The 25,414-nt window shown below is 32.9% G+C and overlaps 1 protein-coding gene across 2 annotated transcripts in view; it reads right to left on the bottom strand.

Moving 5' to 3' along the window:
• Window positions 1-2,541: 2,541 nt before the first annotated feature.
• LOC134272556 (uncharacterized) overlaps window positions 2,542-25,414 on the bottom strand; it is a 47,251-nt gene continuing 24,378 nt past the window's right edge. The window contains exons 6-16 of one of the 2 annotated variants that reach the window (XM_062754778.1): window positions 16,900-16,981; window positions 16,401-16,516; window positions 15,925-16,038; window positions 15,464-15,571; window positions 14,657-14,808; window positions 9,624-9,733; window positions 9,118-9,224; window positions 6,611-6,772; window positions 5,872-6,084; window positions 4,909-4,950; window positions 2,542-3,918 (exon numbers count right to left, since the gene is read on the bottom strand). In XM_062754778.1, coding sequence (XP_062610762.1) covers window positions 2,665-3,918; window positions 4,909-4,950; window positions 5,872-6,084; window positions 6,611-6,772; window positions 9,118-9,224; window positions 9,624-9,733; window positions 14,657-14,808; window positions 15,464-15,571; window positions 15,925-16,038; window positions 16,401-16,516; window positions 16,900-16,981 — 2,460 coding nt within the window. In that variant the 3' untranslated portion in view covers window positions 2,542-2,664. The remainder of the gene's footprint in view (window positions 3,919-4,908; window positions 4,951-5,871; window positions 6,085-6,610; window positions 6,773-9,117; window positions 9,225-9,623; window positions 9,734-14,656; window positions 14,809-15,463; window positions 15,572-15,924; window positions 16,039-16,400; window positions 16,517-16,899; window positions 16,982-25,414) is intronic. The other variant, XM_062754779.1, reaches the window with a different exon arrangement.

Genomic DNA, 25,414 nt, shown 5'->3' with positions numbered 1-25,414 from the left:
TATGGAAGTCTAAAAACTTTGTTATCTAGAATTTTTGGCTATCTCAAATTTTATCCCAGTCCCATCAAGTTTCATCCTAATAAACATCAGGGTTCTTGAGTCAATATATTGTTGTCAAATGGCAATGTGTTGACTCTGGAATCTGACATTGTCAGGACAATTAAGGTCGATATTACAAGGTTGGACTTCATTTTAAATTGAAAAGAATCTTCAACAGCATTCATCATAGGGTGATTTGTCAGTTTTCGTGATCGCAATTTTATAAACTATCTTGTTTTGAAATTCAGATTTTTTTTTTCAATTTATCTTTCGAAAAAAGAACAAAATAGTGAGTCACTTTGTCAGGTAAATCTTTTGGCTGGGGTCAGTTTGATTTCCTTTACTTCAAAAACAATATGAATTAAAAAAAGAAAATAAAAAAACACAAACTTTTCTATTAAAATTAAATCATAATTCTTAGCTTACCTATGCAGACTTGAAATCACAAAAATTTACTGGTAGGGTGCTTGGTTCGATTGTTATGGTAAAAAAATATATTATTGGTTGTTTGTGAAAAAAATATTCTCCATAGAAAATTTTTACTTTCGCAAAATTATATTCTTAGAGTCAGTGTGCTTTCAAAGATGTATAAAATTTTAAAAATTGATAATTGTTAGAATAGGCTAATTCAGAGAATTTGTGTCCCAAACTTAAGGGAAAAGAAGGGATTAATTACCATTTCTAGGCATGAAAAAATGAGCATTTCAATCAGGCCAAGCCACCTTAATCATAACATTGGTACATAGATGATTTAACTTTTTTTTTTAACATCAGAAATATCAAATAACATTTAAAATGTACCCTTCTTGTAAGTTGTACCCTTTTAGAATTAAATTTCATTACAGAGTCTACTAAAACTCAAAGGTTAAAGATATAAAAACAATAAATTCACAAAAAACATTTAAAAAAATAAAAACAGCATGATTTACTGGAACAATGAGTAAACATACATTAATATCGACACAAACTAAAAACCATTTAAATAATTTGTAATAGACTGCATAGAATATGAAAATACAATCTCTTCTGCAGAAAAATTGATTTATTGATCAGACACACTATTTTCAGCACAAAAAGCACATATAATGGAATATTTATATATATTTACTAGTAAAAATTTTGTTGCACATATTTGACGACATAATCAAAATTTCACAAATAATATAAAAGAATCTTTATATATATGGTCTTTTTCATATCAAAATGTTGTAAATTGGTATTAATTTTGAGTGATTTGACATACCATTAAGTCAAAAAATCTTCGACTTCACAAGCATTTTAAAAAATATGTGATTGAGCTTTCATTTTCTCAACATATATGTATAGTTTGAGGCCTTACAAAAAATCAAAACACCATTTCTTGTAAAGCTTAAAATCTATTAAACAAGTAAAGAATATTCTTTTTTTTTTTGTTTTAAAACCAAAAACTACTTATGAGATATAGTGTGATATTGAAAATCACGTTCTCTACAGCAAAGTTAATTTTTCGTCTAATCTTTTCCCGTCCTCCCGTATAGCCTTTTTACAGAGGTCTAACTGTCTAAAATTTCAATTTGCTATCTGCGGGCGAATGTCACGAGTAGCCTAGTTTACTACATGTTTTATTATGCATATTTTGGATCTTAATGCTGCCGATATCTAGAGCATTACACATATTTTAATAAAAGTGTGGTGCGCCGTCATTTCAGTAGACGTCATTATCACTGTCGTTTTCACGGGAATCGCATCAGAGAAAAATCACTATATTTCTGTTAGTGCTTCAAATATTACTAAATTTTAATAACAGAATTTTATTTGAGAAAATTGTTGAATTAACTTTTAAAAATCAATGTTTAAACTTTTGAATCCACATGCTTTTGCTTAATGTTGCGCCGTACCTCTCCATCAACGATAAAAATACCGATAATTTTAGTAGAAAAATTACAGAAATTTTGCCCAAAATTTATTGATCTTATCATATTTCTGTGAAATTTTATACAAATGGCTTATAAAAATAGCACAGTGTTAAACCTGTTTAAAAAAAAAAAAAAGAAAAAGAAAAAAAAATTAATGGATTTATTTTTTCAGATTTGACTAGTCAAGGAAAAGTGAAACTTGAAAAAAAAAAAAGTAAAATCTGGTTATTAGAAAAAAATATCAATTTTAAAAGAATTCAATCAAAATGGAAAATTGGATCGATAGAACATTAAGCTTAAAAAGATGTCCTTTCTTTTCCCACAATGTTTGATTACAATTAATGAGGAGAAATCAAGTATTATTTAAAAGGTGACATTATAAAGGACATCATGCAGAACCAAAACTATTTATATTTCATTTAGTTTATTGCTTCTTGAGTTATTAATCCTAACAGTATTTAGCTTGTTTTTTTTTTAATGTGGAGATAATGGAATTACCATGACAAAATAAGCAGCTGCAGTCATTGCAAAGCATATCAGAACAGAAAAAAAAATTGTTAAAAAAAATATCTGGAATAAACACATAATTTTACCCCCTTTTAAAATGAAACTAAACTTTATCTACTTCCTTGTCTGCTTTAGTTCACAAAACCCAGACTTTATATTTTGACAGTACCCTGGTACTAAAACTTAATCTTACAATAATCATTAAATATCCTAGTAGCTATCTTCAAACTTGACTTTCACGATCCTCATTTTCTTCTGAAGGCAACAGTGAAGCTTTTGAAGAAGCCCGACTACCGTGTCTACTTTTCTTGCTCTTTTTCCGTTTATGTTTGCTTTTCTTGGTCGACCCTCCCTCCCTCTCGGGACTTTTCGAAGGCTTGGGGGGCTTTGCCAAGGACTCGCTTGTTTCGAGTTCTGTTCCTTTCTGAGAAATACTCTGTGAACTACTGACTTTTGATATCCTCGAGGTGTCCTCTGTTTCGGAGTCCATCTCCTGTAAGGAACAGTCTGCTCCTCCCTTTGAGGATTTTGACACTGTTGACTCCTCCACCGTTGTTGTGGATCTTGAGGAATATTTAGAGGTTTTTGAGGACACAGATTCTGCCCCTCGAGATACCCTAGAAGCCTTTGATGAAGACTCCACACTTCCTTGACTCGTGTAGCCATCTTCTGACTTGGAGTAAAAACTAGGTTTATATTCAGAGTCCGACTTGGACTTAGAACCGTCCGACTTGACACTTCCCGACTTGGTACTGCTTGTTTTAGAACTTGCATAACCTGGCGTATAGGCAACATTTGGCACATTGTCCCAGTGTAGCTTTTTAACTTCTACAGTGGGTTTAGAGTCTTCCAAAAACATTTTATGATGAGTGTTCCTAGAGGAGTCCATTGTTCCATGTACTGAAATATCAGTCACTGACATACCTCTCTTCACACTATCACTGGGTTTCATCCCCTCCAAGTCACTCTCAGAATCATCGGTGGGGGAAGATTTTTTCATCAACACAAGGGGGGAGACCCTGTTATAATTGAATTGTTTGGTGGTAGCCGATTTGGGGCTAGATTTGGGGGTTCCTGCGGGTTTTTTCACAGTCCTCTCCCCCGGTGCCCTATGTTTGACCCCGTTAGGGATCTGATGGTTGGAGGTAGGAGAACCACCACCCATCAAAGCGGGACTTGAATGATTCTGTATCACAGTTTTGCCAGGTTCCTCCTTTCCAATGTAAGGGGATAACTTTTCTATAAGATTTGGATCTGTCACAAAAGTTTTACCCTTGGTAAGGTCGATGTCTCGTTCCCATGCCAACTGCGCTAGTGTCATGGAGAACATTTTGGCCTTTTCGTCTTCGTCGCTGGAATAATCGGACTCATTAAACGACAACTTTCTCTTGCGCTTGATTCTGCCCAACTGGAATGGCTCTTTCTTTCCTTTATTTTTGTGTTTCTTCAACTGTTTGATGACCTCTTTTCCAAATAACTGAAAATTAAAGATTTTTTTCAATAAAAAATATTACACATTTTTCTATTCATTAATAGTTCAGAGAACTACACCGTATAAGCAGAATTTTTAGCAAGGATTTAATTTTGGCATTATTAATGAGGGTGCCAAGATCGCTAAAATTGAATATTGCAAAAAACTTAATAACGCTTTATTTGTGATAGCTTCTTTAGTGAGCTTTTTAAAATCGCTAGAATTACATCTCACTAAAAATAAAATACATGTACCAATTTTTAAGGAAAAATTGCTAAATTTGCATCTCACTAAAATTTCCACTTATATGGTATGTTTCTGACATTTTGATGCAAAATTTATAAAGATTCATTTGAAATTCATAGGCTTAATTTAAATGATGAAAATATAGAGTGCATTATCATACACACAGTAAAGAGTTCACTTTAATACTGGGTCAAAGTAGAAATTTTATTGGCTCTGATCAATGATTATTTATGATCCTTAACTCTTGATTTTTTGGGTTTGTTTTTATTTACACAGTTCAGCAATTTTGAATATCTTATAGACAACCTTGGAATTTTTCATAGCTTTCATTGATTTGAGACAATAAATCAATATAGCATGCTAAAAACAATGAAACATGCAGTTCGATCTAGTTTTCCCTGAAACCATCTATCAATTAAATGAAAAAAAGTTAGTGATCAACATATTCACATGCAGTTATTGCCTTTCAAAAGCCAATTGTTAGGTCATTTTCAGAAAAATTGTTTCAACATGAATTTTCATCAAATGGAAAAATGAATTTTTTTTTTCCTCAAATGATTTCCCCAATCATTATATCCAAAGGTTCTTTAGAATGTGTGGGCATAAATACTCTGTTCATTAAAACATTTCTTAACATAACATAAATTACACTGAGTATAATTCTTTTCATTGGAACTTTTTGTAAATGGTAAAAATGACCATCTTATTGGCCAATGAAATTCTCTGTAACATAATGATAAGTGAATCAACCATGACATCTTCATCTGTACACCAGATTGGTCCATATGTGATCTACAATCAAACAAATCCAACTCGGGTGTAATTGTGTGTACTAAATGGCTGTTTTCAATTTTTTTTTTTGGCTTTATGGGTTTTGCTTCTGAAAAGCTGTCAAAATTAAAACTACATCACTACAATGTAGTGACTTTAGAACGAATGTGAAGACATGATTGATGTGTACTGACTGAATATTACAGAGATGAGTGTGCTTATTGACACAAAATATATAGTACCTAGAAGGTGACTTTGAATCGGGGGTGGGGGTGGGGGGGTGTTTACTGAATGGAAAAAGACTTTTCTTTAGTAAATTATTGAGAGAAAGACTTGCCAAAATGATAATGTAATAAAATCTTATTCCAAATGGGTTTTTTTCCAATAGAAATTCTCAAGTTTCTCTTCATAAAAAAAATATTAATTATGGATACTGTAAACTAACTTTCACAGATTTCCTCTTTTCACAAAAAAGAAAAATTAATTTTGGATATAGTACTAGTAATGCTGTATTAAATTGAACACTACATGTTTCCAGTTCAAATTTCACCTATATCTAGATAAATCTTATGACAAATCTCACAACAGTTATTACTGGAGATTGTAAGCATTAATTAGTTTCTAAAAAAAGTAACAGCACAGCCAGTTAGAAATATGTACACATAAAAATATGAATTATTAGATGAATAAATAATGGTAAAATTAGGAAGAGTAAGGTCTATATATGCATGACAAGAGATAAAAAGAGGTACAGAAACTCTTAGATTATTTAACAAATAAATAAATTAAGGTTTGCTATACAATCACACAGCCAAGAAAATATTATATTATGTTAAATATTCAATGATACATCATAATTAATCAAAATTCAAGTTCTAAATATATATTTGCAGGAACTTGTTGCTTAAAATAAAGCTGACACTTAATGCCTATGCTGCGTACCTTCCAGTTAGCGATGGCGCCCTTGCGCTGCCTGGCCTTGGTCTTGCTGGACGTTTTGATGACCATCAGGCCACGCTGTTCCTCTACCTGTTCTGTGATTTCTGCGAGGTTCTCTTTTGGGGGACCCAACATTTTTATGGCGTACATCTTTTGGAAATTCAGCAGCTGTTTTCTGGAGAAGCCGCGTTCTAAGACTACAACTATTTTAGCCCACTGTCAAAAGAAAATTGTCCAATAAATAGACTCTATCAAAACATTTGTTAAGTCAACCAAATTTTTAAATAATCATCTCCTCTTGCAAAGATGTTTTTCATTTTTTCCTACTGAGTAAATAATGTTCATGTGCATTTTTGAGGTCAGTAGGTCAAAAGTCAAGGTCAGAATACATACATTGCAACAGTTTCAAGATGATAACTTTATTTTTCTTTCAGCTTTTAAATTAAATTAAATAGCCTATCATTACTCTCAATGTCTTTAAAAAAGACCCCTGAATGGAGGCAAGGTCAAAAGAAAAGTCAAGGTTAAAAAAGGGTGCTCTTATCAATATGAATCAGCATATAAGTCTGATAAAAATACATTTTCTTTAAGAATGACATTAATGCAAATTTAAGAGTACGGTCAAGGTCAAAGGAAAGGTCAAGGTAAAACTGTTGCTGCCAGTTGAGAAGCGCTCATCAATATGTATTGGCAACTGAAGTTTGATCGAAGCATTTTAAATCTAAAAGCCAAGTAAACCCACCTGCTTCCTCCATTCTTTTTCTGATTTGGCTATGACCATTGTGTAGGTGTTACCCATCATGGCTATCAACATGTTCAGTAGTAGAATGGGAACCAGCATCATAAAGATGGCAAACACTATCTTCGTCAGCCCGGAATATTTTGTGTAATTAAAATCCTGGTACTGAAAATAGTAATACACTTAGTTTAGCATAAATGACCCTTTTATCACAAATAACATTTACTTCTTGTAATGAACTCCTGCAGTTGTCAATTTTTTTTTGAAATTTACTCAAAAATTTCAAAATATCTTCTCCGAAATCAGCTTCCTCTTTGCAGTCATCTTAATCAATTCCAAATTTATCACTGCCAATTTTATTTGTTTGAGAAGTAAAATTGCAAAAGTTTCAAACTGCAGAAATTATTTGGTATTCCCCTGTATGACTGCACGGAAAAATCCTGTCAAACAATCGGACTGCATAATTTTTTTTTCTCCATAAAATATATAGTTTTTTATAAGTAAATAACAAATTAATATATAGAAAGACCAACCGAAACACTGTATGTAAAATTAGCACAAGCACATCTTGTCCTTGTGTCTTCAATAATGACCCCATGGCTGTGCATCAAAAGGCCAAAGCCTAGCTAGCACAATCCTACAGCCTAGCACATTCAAAGTTATTGTAGGAAATTCAGTGCAAAATGAGTTGCATATGACGATTACAGATTCATATATAGTTAATTGAAAGGTTTTTGCTCTTCTATTCAAAACTGACAAATCCATTAATGACCATGCATTATTCCTGCAGGCTCATTATATATGTCAGATTAAAGAAATATAGTTGCAATTAAAAGATTAATAAAACCACATTGACTACATATTCCATTTATAGAAAAAATACAATGTAAAGTAAAGGGAAAATACAACAATTTTATAAATCTAAATTCAACATCAACATATTTTGTGTGCCATTACCTTGTTTATGATCAACACTGATGTTTTCAAGTTACATAATAAATATTTGAGAAAAAATATTAATTTATAAGTACATTAGTACTTATAATGGACTGGCTTAGAACTAAACTGAAATAATCTAAAATACTGCATTAAAACAAGAATTGAAAGGTTCGAAGGAAAGGGATCATTATTCCTAAACTAATCTGCACCTAAAGAAAACTAGCTTAATGAATCTAGACATTCTATGTATCTATTTTAAAGAATATAACACCCTCATGATTTTTTTTCTACCAGCTAGTCTGAAGGGTAAAACTGGTTGAGTGCAAGGTTGAAAGGTCAAGTACAATAAACAGGTTAAAGGTGAAATGTGCTTACAACAACAAAACATCTATTGTAATGTGAATGCATATTTGTGCAATGAAAAGGTGCAAATTTAGTAAACAAAGAAAAAAATTGCTGTTGAATTTTAAAAAGTACAATATTTATAAATGAATTTTGTTTAAAAATGAATTTCTTGGTGAAATTCTCGTGTACCTGTGAATTGGTTCCTCCGCGGCTAAACTATGATGCATGCATGGAACAAAAACAACTTATATACACCTATACACAGAAAAGTGGTCATGTGATCAGGGTCATGCACTATGGCCAACCAATGATATCGTCTTACATCATGCTTGAAAGGGGCAAGGATTATGGGATATATATATATGTGGGATTAGGAACCATTAGAATATGCTTGGGATAAGGGGTGAATTTAAGTCACAGATGAGTGGGATTTTCATAAAACAAAATGAATTGGGAAATCTTCTGAAACACAATGATTTCTGAGTCTGAAAAATTATGAGATTAATTAATTTTCATGCATCGCATTTACTGAAGGGTTGCATACTGTGAGGTAAATGAAGGTGGAAATATCAAAGATGATCGAGGCATGACAAAATGAACAGTGACTGAAGAGGACTGGAATAAATCTTAGTGTGTATTGATTTAAATATTGACAAAACTTTATTTCCTACTCAATGGCACCCCTAAAAATAATGAATTTAAGCTATCAGAATTACTATAATAATACATAATACGTAAAATTATTTTCTGGCAGTAAACATTGTAAAATCACACTCTGTCAGTATTTCTGAATCAGACAGCCCCAAATTAATGAGAAAAATTATGAATCCAGATACAATAATTAGTACAAAAACTGATTTAATTCAAGTCCTACAATTTTCCATTTCTCCTCATTTCTAGACTAATTTATAAATTATTGATTTAGGCCTTAAAAAATATACTAGAAAAGATGTGGTGCTTGAATACGCAATACAAGCAGACATTTTAACAAGCTGAAAGAGCAGATCTATTTTTTTTTTCAAGACATATAACTATATTTATTGTTTTTATAGAAAAGCTAGCAGCTTTATGGTTAAATAGTGTGTACTGGTAGTTTGGTTAGATACAATTATTTGATGCATTATTATTACAAATCATGAAGAACTTCAGAACTGTTATAGTGCCTTTCTCAAAGCATGAAATTCCCCAAAGCTAGAAGTGGTTCTATTGCTGGAATCTAAAAATACCTTGAATTCCCCCAAGGTCATCTGGAAGAGGGTCAGGACGGTATCTCCGATGTCGTCAAAGCCCTGACTCTGGTTACTGGTGTTCCCGCGGAACAGGAAGTAGAATGCTGTCAACGAAAATCAAGAAATTCACAGCAAGCTGCACACATATTACAAAAGGACAATGAATTGCTGGGAGTTTAATTAACAACCACATGTATTGCATTAAAACTTAATGATTTAATAAAAATTAAATTACATGTATCTATTTCAGTCATTCAAATTACAAAAATATATTATAATACTTAAAGATTTACAGGGAAATACAAATTGTATATCCATACTAGATAACTAGTCTTGTTATTGTGTTTCTTTAAATTATCCCCCCCCCCAAAAAAAAAATATACTGCAGCTTCATCCCATAGATCATTTGATGTCATAAAGTTAGATTGTTATTCAGTGCAGTAAAAGTTTCATCTGAAATTGAGAATAATTTTTTTTTCATATTAAAACACAGCATTACAAACCTTGTGTGAATCCCGTGAGAAAAATAACATAAATAATGCCGAATCGAAGGAGGTCACCTAGCAACATTTTGTAGATCATGGTGACAAAAGGTCCTGTTAGTTTAAAGGTCCTGCAAGAAGAAAGGTCAAAGTGCAAAGGTCACAATGCAAACCAACTGTGCAACAGAGAGTTCACAATCATATTTAGTCTACAAAAACTCAAGAATATCAACTGTTTCATTTTACACACATTGGTATCATATTTCTTTTTATTGGGGGGGGGGGGGGGGGGGGGTTGAAGGAAAATAAAAACATTGGATAAAGGTTCAAACTAGGTGTTCTGTTCACACAATCCTGTATGTAGGTATCACAGCACACTATTTATTTTTGGTGTTGTTCAATGTATACTAAGCTAGTACAAAGAATTTTAAACGCAATCTCTATTTCTAAAAATATTTATGAATGTGTGTACAAATGTCTTTAGGTGGAGAATTGCAGTACAAGAACTCGCCAGGATGGAAACATGTAGTAATTATGTTCCCCAAACGAAGTTGGGGAACATATTGTTTTTACTCTGTTTCTTATTATTATTATTATTTTTCTTCTTCTTCCTGGGTACTTTTTTGTCCTGGAGTGATCTTTTAAACTACACATCCGACTTAGGTAAAACCTTTTTAGGGTCAGTAGGTATGTTATGTAAATTTGCGGAACATTTTGCTACGTGCTTGCAATTGCAACACTGAAATGACCGATCTTTTTATATTTTTGATGAAATGCTTTGAAACTCATTATAAGGATATAATAGTAGCATAGTATGACATGGTCAAAATACAAGATCTCACGCGCATGCACGTGCGCTTCGCTCTGATTGGCTGAAACTAAAGTCTCAATATCTTTCTTGTTTTTTGACGAAATCCTATGAAATTTTGAACATAGCCATGCATTAGGATATCCTAAAACATGATATATAGCAATTATCATGAAAACACGTGCATGCACGTGCGCTTTAATCTGATTGGCTTAAACTTGAAATAGCTATAACTCCCTTGGTTTTTAACCAAACAGGATGGGATTTGGAACATAAGTAGATATAATGAACTTCTACAAGAAAGTGTGGTCACCATGCACATGAATACACGTGCCTGTACGTGCGCTGCATTCTGATTGGCTGAAACTTTAAACAGCAATAACTCCCTTGGTTTTCAACCAAACAGGGTGGGATTTAGAACATAGTTAGATGTAATGGACTTCTACAAGAAGGTATGGTCACCATCCTCATGTTTGCACGTGCGTGCACGTAAAATAAGTAAAATCAAATATACACTTGAATGAGCGTATTTTTTTAATTCTTTTGGATTAAATACTTAAATATTTAGTATATTAAAATATATAAATTGTGTAGACAAGCTGATATGGTCATTACGCAGATGCATTCATATGCGCACGCGTGCAATGCTAAAATTAAAATGAACTTGGTTCACTTTTGGTAAATGTTGTTAAAGTCTCAAATACATAGAGTTTGTCTTATTTAATGAGGCTTACATGGGATATGGCACCAAAAGGAAGTTGGGGAGCGTTTGGGGAACATCTGTAACGGTCCCCGTTACAATTAGCACTAGTTAACTTTCATTTCTATTTCAGTGGTGGGAGATGGTAACAATAAACAAGAGGCCCACGGGCCTTATAGGTCACCTGAGTATCATGCAACAACTTTCAAACAATTAAAATTGGTTCGTGTTTTCAACCAGAGGCCATGAAATTCACAATTCACAATTTTGAAAGAGGCACCATTGCTCCTCATAATTATGAACTTAGCATGCTTAGTCTATTTACCTAATACCGTATAATCCCTATTTACTGCCCCGGGCGCTTAGAAAATTGCAAAAAGGGGGCGGTTATTTTGGTGTTCTTTTTATGATATTTAATTTCATGTTTTTAATCGTTTCAAAATAAAAATGAATACAAAAAACAAATAAGATAAAGTTTAACTTTACTTTAATACTTTAAGTGTAAATAATCCACCAAAATTATGCTAAATTGTTCTTTTTCCACTGAGAAATTGGATGATAAACAAATTTCATTGTCACTTTCTTCATTTTTTTGAAAGGATTCTAGTTTATTTTAATCACATACAGGGGGGCCCTTATTTCCTGACAATTTTGCAAATTTTATCATAAATGTATGATAAAATGCATTCCACTTTATAACCAGTTGTGCACCTCATCCCAAGGAGCAGATTTCAAAATTTTGCATTTTAATTTATTTTCAGATTTCAAAGCATTAATTTATATGAACCCCCCTCCCCCCCCCCCCCCCCCGACCAGGGGCATAAAAAATAATCATTTTGCTAGATGCACCTTTCTTCATCATAAATATATATACTTGGATCATTGGCATAAAACCCAGGAGCAAAGAAAAGATTTTCAAAGATTTAATGTATTTTCACTATGTAATCAATAGAGCCCCGCCCTAACACCAGAACCCCTGACCCTGGGGCCATAAAATTCACAATTTTGGAAGAGGCACTCTTGCTCAACATAACTATGTGTTTAGTTAGTTCATTTAATACCCAGGGGCAGAGAAGAAGATTTTCAAAGAATACATGCATTTTCACTATATGATCAATAGAGCCCCGCCCTAACACCAGAACCCCTGACCCTGGGGCCATAAAATTCAAAATTTTGGTAGAGGCACTCTTGCTCAACATAACTATGTACTTAGTTAGTTTACTTAATACCCAAGAGCAGAGAAGAAGATTTTCAAAGAATAAATGCATTTCACTATATGATCAATAGAGCCCCGCCCTAACACCAGAATCCCTGACCCTGGGGCCATAAAATTCACAATTTTGGAAGAGGCACTCTTGCTCAACATAATTATGTACTTAGTTAGTTTACTTAATACCCAAGAGCAGAAAAGAAGATTTTCAAAGAAATAATGCATTTTCACTATATAATCTATATAGCCCCGCCCTAGCACAAAAACCCCCGACCCTTGGGCCATGAATTTCACAATTTTGGTAGAGGACTCAATGCTCATTACATTCATGTCAACAGTTTGCCTGCTTGATGTCCAGGAGTAAAGAAGAAGATTTTTAAAGATTGCAATAATTTTGGTGGTTTTGGCCCCACCCCTCAGGCCCAAGGGGGGCGGGGACCATGAAATTCACAATTTTTGTTCCCCTTCACCCACAAATGCTGTATACAAAATTTGGTTGAAATTGGTTTAGCAGTTTCAGAGAAGAAGCTGAAAATGTTCAAATGTTAACACACAATGGACGACAAACGACGGACGCCGACGGACAAACACGGATGGCAATAGGTCACCTGAGTGACTCAGGTGACCTAAAAATTGAACATATCAGCTAATTAATTCCTTCTGAACTTTGAACTTTATCAATGTAATCAATATAAACTTTAATACATTCTAAGGGTTAAGAATAATACAGTTACACCTCATTAACTGAATTTTGATAAGACCAAGAATTCAAGGTAAAATACTTAATAAGCACTTAGCCTAGAACTCAATTCTTTTTTGACATATCCAAAGTATCTGAGATAACAGTGTCCAAGATAGCCAGGCTCAACTGTAATTATAATGACAGGCTTCTTCCAGTGGAAAGGATTTGAAGTGATTGATCTTGAAATCAATCGTAGTCTGTTTATATATTTACTGCTGGTGGGCTTGTGTGTACTGTTCAATGGGGGCTCAGAGGTGGAGAACAAATATTGACAAGTCATCAAACAAATACATGTAGCTAGTTTTATTTTGTACTGAAGAAAACATTTTATCTTAAAGGATATTCTGGCTACATATGCTTCATACACATTTTTAACAACAAACTGTAAAGATGGATGATCACTTCTATTGACTATAAATACCATTATGACAGAAAAAAAAAATACTTTATTTATACCCAAATTGAATGGGCATCCATTGTTTGCAGAATTTTCTAAACCAATCCCTAAACTTTTAGCATCTTCTTTTACCGCAATGTACCAATTTAAATCTGTGTAATCAATTATTCTTATTTTCAGTTAATGATGTATCGACTAGTTCTGTATACTTTAACGTATATGTATTAACCTATTCATGTTGGACAACATTTGTCCAGAGTGCTGAAAAAACAGGGGTGTGTCCTAATTAGGAAATCGCCAATTTTATGTTTATGTAATAAACTTTCCTGAATCTGTATACAAACATACTGTACCGGCCTGTACATAATTCGGCGTACCATAAATTTAGCGCAGTCACTGGGTATGGAGTTGTTGGTGTAGTCATGAATTAGGGCTACTTATGTCCGTGCAGTGTTTTGTATTTATAAATGATTTCTTAGCTGTATTCATGAATTAGCGCATCGTTGCCTGCGCCAAAGCCGCTAAAATATGGAGCCCGCATTTTTAAGTACACATACAGTATATCAAGCAAGTTAGTGTGCACAATACAAAAAACATTTGGCACACATTTTGGTGACAGACACACAATATATATATACTTTGTTTATTAGTAGAGAGATTACAAAATAAATAATTGTCACACTTCCAAAACAAATATATACCTAGAGAAAATGTGTTCAAAAATATGAGAAAGATGTATCCGAACTGTACCATGTCATTGAGAATCATGACATACATCATTACTACCATGGGGCCCGTGTCAGGGTGACCTCTGAAAACATGTGACCCAATATTAACCAATCAAATGTTGATGGCAATAACATGCGACCCAAAATTAACCAATCAAATGTTGACGGCAAGAACTTAAAAGGGCCATTTTAATTGGTTTACAGTTCTTCTTCTTTTCATATCCTTTCTCTCTCTTGATGTTGAAATCTGAGCATTTGGTATCAATTTTGTTATTTCTTATTTATTAATACTTCTCCAATTAAATCAAGTCTTAAATATTTTATTTATAAAAATTTTTATAAGATGCCAATGATTAATTAACTGATAAAACCTTCCACAGATATTTAATACTCTCTTATCAAAAATAAAAAAGAAAACTTTAAACAATTTCAAAATGATTTTCTGAGTGAAATTGTTTTCCCCTCATACCTGGCAAAGAATAGAAGGAACAGCCAGGAACAGGGGACTGCTATAATCATCAGGACGTCTTCTACCTGCTTCATCTCCAGGAATCGGAACGGAATACAGGCCAGGAACAGGATACAAGATATCATAAACAGCGTCTGGGCTGGCGCATTTTTCTGTAAAACGAGCGGTCCATTATTCTTTTTGCTTAGTAGTTACTCCTAGTTGTACATGCCCCCCCTCCAGTTTTTTTTTCTATATGAAGACTTTGCCAGTCATAAACATTGCTGAATGCTAGTCACGTCCCCCCCTCCCAATCAGAAGAAATCAGTTTTAGCATATCTGTGTCTGCCTTAACTGTAAAATCATGATTGCAATGTACATGCATGCACATGCAAGTATCTTGCTGACCATGAAAAAAAATTCTTCTTGACTTTGAAAACTGAATATCAAGCCACAATGTCAAAATGTAATGACCATATGCAGGACTATACAGCTGGGAATAGGGGCAGTATTGTCTTAACAAATAAAACATATCCTTTCAAAATCAACGCATTTCTAGAGTTGTATATATAGTCTTAACTCTTTACATTTTTCATTGAAGACAACACATAGAGCACTCTTAGCTGTAGGACATTAACAATTCAATATATGTACACCATAATACTCATGGTCAATAAAAAATGAAATTATAGACTGCATGGATAAGAAAAATCCTTTTCATATAGCATTTGCAAATAACTTGAAACTGACTTTATATATACATATTCTTAATTATAAAATATCAAATCACATTTTTAATTTTATCAAGAAACTATAATGTATACTTACACAATTTTTTAAGAAACTAAATATTCCCTGAGTAATGATTTCAAAGACATCAGCCACTAATGTTATAGAACATCCTATACAAGTAAGAATCTCACACACAAAACGAATCTGAAAGAGATGCAAGTAAAATGTTACAAAATTGATTTATATGGTTAACTTTATGGAATTGCAATATTTTTTTTTTTACAAAAATAACTTTATTGACTTTGAAATGATTAAAACGGACAGACCAGAAGGAACCTCTCTCATATGTATAATATTTCTGAATTGCACTAAAACTATTTTTGCTTTTAATTTTTATATTTGAATTAATTAAGAAAACAAGCTGTTTCAGGAAGTTGACTTTTTTTTAAATTGATTATTATTATTTGATAGTTTTTAAAAGCAACCATGTAAGGAGAGAATAAAGTTGGGGAAAACATTTCTGTATACCCAATATTCAATACTTCTTTGATACTTACAATGTCTGTATAACTATTTACGGCAAGAAGGTTTGATTTGGGTCTCAAATATACAGCCACACTTATTAAAATCAATTGTATAAACGCCAAAATTAACCGCACAAAAAACCGCCTCTGTCAAAAAAAAAAAGAAGAAAAAGATATGTACTTTATCATTCAAATTCATATTTTCGGTCATGTGTACATGTATTTTATATGCTAAATACAGTAAAATATATAAATTAACATTGATGCTTAAACTATATTAGGATGAACTACACATGAATTTAATTTTTCAAAACTTTCAATATTTGATTCAAAAGTTAACTTTCAATATTTTTAAATTTATACACTCCTGCTCTAAATCTTTATTACACTACTCGACTTAAAGTTAACTTATGCATGAGGAATCTTTCATCTGATTGGCTATGAACTGCTGCATAAGCAGCACTGAACCAATCAGGAAGTTCCAATATAAAGGCACATGACTGACTAACCCTGGCAAAAGCCTTCCATTTCTCATCCAGAAGCTGCCTCATGACTCCCCCCTCCAACATCTCCAGATGTTCGTCGTTCTCTCCGTTAATGATAATCATCAATGCAGAGTTCCAATCTACAACACGTTAAAAAGTTATATGACTATATGGTTTGAACGACACTATATTTTACAGGGTGAACGTATAAGTATCTATATGTTGAGTTTATCCATCAGACCTTGATCATTTGCATAATTATGTATGAAAAGTGAAAATTAAAAAATCATGCCTTGATATCTAAGCACTGATCAAGTTAGGATAAGTATTATATGTCCTTCCAAAAGCATTATTTTCCTGAAGAATTGTATGTCCTTTTTGTGACTTTTCATAGACTTGAGTTTTATTTCAGTAAACATAACTTATAAAGTAGCAGGACTTTTTTTTAATTATTATAAGTTCAAATTAACGCACTGATAAATTGAAGAAAAAATCTGTCATTGAGAACTCATATACCACTTACTTGTATCTCCAGTGGGACCTATGGAGTCTAAGGCCAGTAATGGGTAGAGTGAACATGTAATATTACTGTAGCGCCACAACTCCTGAAATGTAATAGATGTAATCAAGCTTAAAAAGAGCCAGTAGTGAATATAGAGAACATGTAATATAAGTGGAGTTCCACAACTCGTGTAATGTAACAAATCAATGTAATCAAGCTTAACAGAGCCAGTAGTGAATACAGGACAAGTAGTGGATATAGTGAAAGCGCAATATTACTGTAGCATCACATCTCCTGTAATGTAACAATTACGCTAACAAATGTTAATTACTGTAAATCACTTTTTATTTGCGAGAACTTTATTTTCACGTAATTACGTGAGAGGGTATGCTCGTGAAAATTTCATTCTCGCATGTAATAAAATTTCATAAGATTATATAGAGCAATGACCACAATTCGTGAAAATTTTGTCTCACTCATAAAGATTAAAGAGTCAATGACTATCTCGCGAAAATAAGGTGTTGCGAAAATTCAGTGATCTACAGTATCAAGCCTAGAGCCATTAGTGAATTTAGTGAATACAGGCAATGTTTAACTATAGCAGTTTAACTCCTGTAATGTAACAAATGTAATCAAGAATATACAGGTCCATAACTGGTAAAGTGAAAATTAATAATTTTGTAGCCAAAGTTAAGATCAAAGGGTCGATCAAGTTACAAAAAACTTTTTTAAAAAGGGCATGTTTTTAGGAATGTAACATCTAAAAATCACAGCCATAACTTCAACTAATCAAAAGCTACATGTGTATATGGACAAGGTGAAAGTGACTTTACTGACAAACACACAGCTAGACAGAATAACAGCTAGGGCAAAAATAACTCCCAAATCTTCAGTACAGGGACATAAAAATTTACCATTAACACATGAAATGTAATATATTACTGCATTTCAAAAGATCACTTTATCAATATTTCAATCACTGACAAATGTTTTGTGCAGGATGTCTTTTTTCTTGACGTCTTCCATTTTCCAAATGAACTTTAAATTAATGTCAGCATCAAAATAGCATACCCGTACAAATTTTTTTCTTTTATCCCAAACTGATTTTTTTCCCCCATGAAGTCATTAAATTCTCTTAGTGTACGTCATATAAATTTCATATCAAACTTTAAAAGAATGGCATGAAAAAGCTCTGGGGGAAGCAATAAGACAATGGTAGCATTGATTTCAAATTACAGGTTGTTGAGCGCACAGGAAACACGAGTTGTTATGACTTCTCTATTAATTTGACGCCATCACTGGCCATAATATGCCTGTCATGACACTGTCCGGGTTACAGAAACGTTTATTTACCAGCGGCTATGTTGGCGCTTTGTTGTCATGGCGGTTCCATTTACACAAGAAATTAAATTTAAACATCTCAGAAGTAATTCCAACTTCACAAATACCTTCCTATTGACACTGTCAAGGATCAGTCTGTAGAATTCAATTATTACAATCTACGACCACCAAGCTCTGTCATTGATTGGGGTGGAAATGCAAGGTCACAAAATCACCTATATCTGTCTGTCAATTTCTATTTTCGATTATGTATAAACATTGGACCTTAAGAATTTAAACAAAAGAGTTCTTGAATAATTTTACAAAATTAATTATTTTCTACAACAGATTTAACACACATTAACCAAGAGGTCATCTGAAAAAATGCTAATATTTGTCCCTATATAGTTAACAAAATAAACACTGCACAAATGACGCACAAAGTTAATTAATCTGTAAGTACAATAATTGATTTTGTTTGTACTGATAATTATGCTACAATTTGTCTTGCTCTTTTAGCACTCAATAATAGTTCAAGCATAATCCATAACTGATACTTGATAGAAAAAAAAAAATACAATTGAGAGTGAATTGTGGGAGTTGATCTCCAGTTCTCAATTGTTTAGAATGAAAACCCATCAAGTAATTTAATTTTCAAAGAGAAATAACTAAAATCAACTCAGAGCTTCAAATTGGATGACATGAAAATTTGAGAAATTGATAAATGCTACACTAAAGCAATGCAACAACTGTATAGTTTTTTTTTTTTTTAAACAGAAAAAAATCATCATGATCTTTAATTTCCAAAAAAATATTTTGCTTTAAATAGACAAATGAATGAATGCATACACCTATAATTCAAATGCAGTGAAACTGTTAAATAATGTCACGATTGTCACCACTAGTATATTAACCCAGCTAGCATTTATTGGGGAAAAAAAACTAGGAAAAGATGAATGAAATCAATTTTTTGTTCACAAGTTCTGCCACCTGAGGTAATGGATTAATTGATCCATCAGCCTTAAATGCTCTCAAATCATGGCATTAACTCAACACCTTGGGTCATTTATTTCAAATTGCATCATTATCAGCCATAATTCATCAAAGGGGGAGAACTCCTTGTATATAGAAATGCCAAGGGGAGGTAAGCGTTGGTTCATAAGAAACAGGAAATAGATGACTACCAGTCCACACCTGACATTATGCATACAAAAGGTGGCTGGTACAATGTCATTTACATTGATAATCAGGACCATTAATCAGGCATTATGGTAGATTATTTGGGTTTCTTTTCCCTATCAAGACTTGGAATTTCTTTCTTTGCAATCAAAAATGTTGAAGGAATTCCAGTCCATAATTTGTCATTTAAATTAAGTGCAAAGTTAACATGCAGACAAGATTAATATACTTGTCTGGTTGCACTGAAAAACCCAGATACTTGTAGAATCATTTACTTGTGATCAATTATGTATACACACAACTGCTTAGGAAATTGCTGATAGATAAGGCTTTAGTTTGCATGGAACATTTGTCAAGTTCTAGATGACACTCAAAGACATTAAGCCACAACTTTTATCCATTATGGAACTACTTTAAAATTTGGTCCATTCTTTACAAGACATGCAAATTTTCTATAATGAACTAAATTTGAATGTTGATAACTGTTTGAGATAACCTTGCAAATAGACAACTGACAAGACTGGGTGTCTTCTGAATGGTGAATCATCAAGGTTTGGAATGAGTACATACATATTTTATAAAAGAATAATTTCCTGTGTCTTCGAAATAGTGATTGGTCATATACAGGGTTTGGATTAAATGTGAAAAAAAAACACTTTAGCTTATACAGGATGTGCAGCCAAAGGCAATGTACAGTTTGAAGTTTTTCAAATGTAGGTCAAACTCCAAGGTCAGGGTTACGAGTTCAAAAGGAATATAAATGTGAAACATAATAGCTTACCCTAGTACCAACCATTCAAAAAATTTCAAAGAGAAGATCATATTCTAGGGTCAAAGTCATGAGATAAAAAAAATAATGGTTACTAGGAAACCCAAACAGCAACCATTAAAAAGTTATAGGCAAGGATTTTTTTATTTTTTTTTTATTTTTTTTATGTAGGTCACATCTAATGATCAGGGTAAAGTTGCAGTTATCTAAAGAAAAGTCTTGTCACAAGGTATACACACTTGATATGTGGAAGTCCTAAAAACCAACCATTCAAAAGATGTGGTCAAGGTATTTTTTTTTTTAAGTAGATCAAGGTTGAAAGGTAAAAAAAAATCCTGGTACCTATGGAAAGGGTTGGACACATGAAATACACATGTGACAAATAAAAGCCCTAACTCAAACATTTTAAAAGTAATAGCCAAGGATACAGTCTGGAAAATGTTTGCAAAAGAAGGTCAAACTCTAAGGTCAAGGACAAGAATGCATATGTGAAATATGAAAAAAAAACCAATCATTGAAAAGTTATGAGCAAAGTTTTTTGCTGACAAACAGGTTAACATACAGAATGCTGGAAAGAAGAAAACCTATACTGATATGTCTGAAATCTTAAATTATGGAGGCATGATGAGATTATGAATAAAAAGAACATTGACTATAAAAAACTGAAGGTCAGGTAGTACAATGGTCAAGATTTGATCATGTAGCTGCATGTACTAATTTAATGATTACTGACCAATCATCTGGAGTAAACAAGGTCATGCTGTACAAAGTTAATATAGGTAATAAAAAGAAAATTTTAAAATGGGCTGAAAAAATGTCAACTCAGGTACACATTACACACTGAAATGTTTTGACTTAAGTCTGACAAGATCTAAAGCATGAACAATGATGAATTTAATTAGACTTAGGCATACTTGAAGGATACCCAGGTATATATCCAAATATTGGTCAAATCATGTTAGAACAATTTATTAAGGTCAACTAGTGGTCAATCTTTATTCAATATTGACCTCAAATTTCACCTCTAGTTTTCCATAGTTCCTATCAATTGATAAGCCCCAACATCAATGAACTGATCAAGTTGATTGCCGGGGTATTGCCCATTTATGAGTATCCACTGATCAACAATGATGAGGTTGATCAAATATTACCGATTTACAACCTTGAAGTTTATTCACACGGCAATTTACCTAATCAAGTCTGAAACCATTACAAGAAAATTAAAGAAGTCTCCTGCTTGGAAAAGTCGTTTTGCCAATTCTCAACAAATACGACAGATCCCATACAAAAAAAAGGTACATATAGGCATACTTTTTTTGTGCCTTTTCAGTACCTAATGTGTGCCTACTATTATAGGTACAGAAAAGGCATACCTATTCTGTGCCAAAAATGAACTTAATTTTTTTCTAGTGTACCTAAAATGTACCTAATTTGGACTTTGTCATTTTACAGTGTGCCTGAAATGTGCCTACTTTAGACTTTGTCATTTTTCAGTGTACCTAAAATGTACCTAATTTGGACTTAGTCATTTTACAGTGTGCCTGAAATGTGCCTACTTTAGACTTTGTCATTTTTCAGTGTACCTAAAATGTACCTATTATGGACTTAGATATTTTCCATCTTACCTACTATGAACTTTGTCATTTTTCAGTGTGCCAGAAATGTACCTATGTTGAACTTATATATTTTCCAGTGTACCTAAAATGTACCTATTTTGAACTTAGTCATTTTTCAAAGTGCCTGAATTTAAATACTTTATTAGAAGACTGGTTCTTTGTAGCAGGGTGGGGTGGGGTGGGGTTGTGGGGGGTGGGGTTGAATTATCATTCAAACAAGTTGTGCATTTAATTTTTAATTTCATTATACTTCATATTTCACATCATTATTGCAAGTCCTCGGTATAATATAAGTGGTGTTGTGGAAAGAAAAAATGGGGAGGGGTAATAACATTGTTACTCTCAAATGCCAAATATGTAATTATCATTAATTCAATTAATCTTCTTAAGGAAAATAAAAGGTAAAGATCCATTTCTGTTCTTAAAATATGACCTAGTTTGTCTTACAGAGTTCTTAGTAACTTTGATTAACATTCTCTAAGACATAAGGGATTGTCTTATAAACACTATACAATTATATTGACCATTAACCCCCCACCCACACACACCCTCACACACTTGCTAATTTTTTTTTTACATGCCATTTTACCAACTTGTTGCATTTTGCAATACTGTGAAATATGTATATATCAATTAGAAACAGGAAATCACTTTCCGCTTGAACGAACACAATACACAGGTAATCCACAGAGAGATCAGGTATAGTCCGTGTATCTAGTGAAGTGGACACAAAGTCATGTAACCAACAGCCAAATCTGCTTAGTTACGATGCTTCTCAGTATTTTTCTTGCAGTATTATTCTTTAATTTCTTTTGTTCTTCAACAAATTAATGATAAATGAATGTTTTTAACTCTGTAAATAAACTGATAAACTATTAAGATATTAACCGTTTTAAAAACTAAATACATTTTTTTTTCAAAACCAGGTTTGCCTAGCAAACCCCTCTAGTTGTAACAGATACAACTTTGTATTATAAATTATCAGTAATAAAATTTATATGCACATGTCTATGTCCAGTAGAGGTCCCATTACGCGATCACGGCATATCTCTCTCTCTCTCTCTCTCTCTCTCTCTCTCTCTCTCTGTACGTTTTGTAAATACAAAAATGTATGGGATGTTTAAATTAACTTTATAGGGTGAGAATTTATATCCATTAGACCAGTTACTGGTGTATTTTAAAATAGACTTTGTTAATCTTTGAATGCAAAACGATGTTGATTTCCACAGTATTCTTCACTGAGTGACACAGGTGTTAATACCGGATGACCTTCACCCTGCAGAAATTGTTCGTGTATCACATGAAGTTCTCCACAAACATGACAAAAGGGTGATTTCATTAAATTTTTAGCTCACCTGAGCCAAAGGCTCAATATTAAAAATTTGTCCGTTGAAAAACTTTTCACATTTTTGACTTCTTCTCAAGAATAAATTTCACAAATGGCACAAAGTATCCTTAGAGGGGATTCTTTAAATTACCGGCCAGTTATTCAAGGGGAGATAATTAAGAAATTATAAAAAATTGATGGAATGTTTCAAAAATTTCTTACAAGAACCACTGTGCCAGGAAAGATGAAACTTATAAAATACAGGTGTTAGATTCTTTGTTAATTGACCCCTGGGGGTCACCATGGCCGACTAAAATTTTACATTGAAATACACAGGAAAATTCTTTAAAAATCTTCTTCTCAAGAACCACTGTGCCAAAAGATGAAACTTATAGGGAAGCATGTCAACTAGTGTTGATTCAAGTTTGTTCAACTCATCTGGGGGTAGGGCGGGGCCAAAATACATCAAGGATTTACATAGAAATTCATTGGAAAATTCTTTAAAAATCTTCTTCTCAAGAACCACAATGCCAGGAAAGACGAAACTTATAGGGAATTATCCTCAGGTAGTGTCGAAAAAACGTAAATGGCCGATTAAAGATTTACATAGAAATACATAGGAAAATTCTTTAAAAATCCTCTACTCATGTGCCAGGAAAGACAAAATTTATGGGGAAGCATCCTCAGGTAGTGTAGATTCAAGTTTGTTCAAATCATGACCCCCGGGGTATAGGCGGCGCCAAAATGGCCGATATATTAGATTTACATAGAAATACATAGGAAAATTCTTTAAAAATCTTCTACTCAAGAACCACTGTGCCAGGAAAGATGAAATTTATGGGGAAGCATCCTCAGGTAAATTCAAGTTTGTTCAAATCATGACCCCCGGGGTTCGGGGCCACAATGGCCGTTCAAAGTGTTACATAGAAATATATAGAAAATTCTTTAAAAATCTTCTTCTCAAGAAACACTGTGCCAGGAAAGATGAAACTTATGGGAAGCATTCTCAGGTAGTGTAGATTTTTGTTCAAATCATGACCCCTGGAGGTAGGGTGGGGCCAAAATGGCCGATCAAAGTTTTACATAGAAATATACAGGAAAATTCTTTCAAAATCTTTTTCTCAAGATTAGCAAAGGCATGAATGATCATATATTTATGGAATCATCCTCAGGTAGTGGACATTCAATTTTTGTTCAAATCATGACCCCAAAGGATAGGGCGGGGCCACAACATGGAATCCAAGTTTACATAGAAACGTAGAAAAAATCTTTAAAATTCTTTTCAAGAATAGCAAAGCCATGATAAGTCGTGTTCATATGGAAGCATTCTTGGGTATTTTCAATTTTGTTCAAGTTGACCCCTTGGGGTATAGGGCGGGGCCACAATGTAAGTTAAAATATGAAGGGCAATAAAGCCACAGGAAATCAAAGAAATATGCATGCATCCTTAGTTATTGAAGATTCAAGTTTGTTCAATATTTTTAAATATATTCCCTTTTAAGGATTGGTTTAGACCATACTGGGTATAAACTGATTTCTGCTTTTTCCCTATCCTCATTACTCAGGTGAGCGATGTGGCCCATGGGCCTCTTGTTCAGCTCAATATTAATGGGTAAAATACAAAAGAATAAATTACAGAATGAAATAAATAGAGATGCTTTAACTATTACCGGTATTATTAGCAGTATGTGTACATTTACAGAAATTTCATATAAATTAGCCCCCAAGATGTACAAAATACAGTGCTTATCATTTATAATTATTCACATACTATTATGGATTGTATACATGTTATAATTTACATGATTTTACATGTATTTCGATGTTTGTATCACTCTCTTGTGTCAACATTAAAAAATTATGAAATATATAAAATTAAAATAATTAAAAAAAAAATAGGGGGCCAAATCAATTTGAGAGGATTAGTTATGTAAACAAACACAAAATAGTAATGGCGTTCAAGATGGCGGTTCAATTATTTACCCAAAATAGCCACGCTAAATTTCAAGGATTTCATCGCAATCGGCTTTCAGTTTAAGTTGGGGTTTCATTAAATAATTGTTAAATGTTCATTGTTATAATTATTAATTGTTTACACGAAATATTTTATGAATAATTTAATAAATTTTAATGAAATCACGTGACTCCAGCGAAGTCTACGATTGGTCAGTGAATAGCGCGGACATTACAGAGACGATTTGAAAATTGGCCGAGATGAAAACCTCAAAAAGAAATCGGAGAATTATAGGTCGGTGAGTCTTTATTTCAGTGTAAATTTTTATGCTGCTTTTTGTTTATGTATTTTTGCACGTAAAGAATGCATTA

This window comes from Saccostrea cucullata, unplaced genomic scaffold (genome assembly GCF_032062105.1).
Source record: "Saccostrea cucullata isolate Sc308-1 unplaced genomic scaffold, CSIRO_AGI_Scuc_v1 ctg158, whole genome shotgun sequence".
Lineage (NCBI taxonomy): Eukaryota > Metazoa > Mollusca > Bivalvia > Ostreida > Ostreidae > Saccostrea > Saccostrea cuccullata.
Note: the sequence above shows the minus strand (reverse complement) of the source record. Positions and strands in the feature narration are given on the sequence as shown.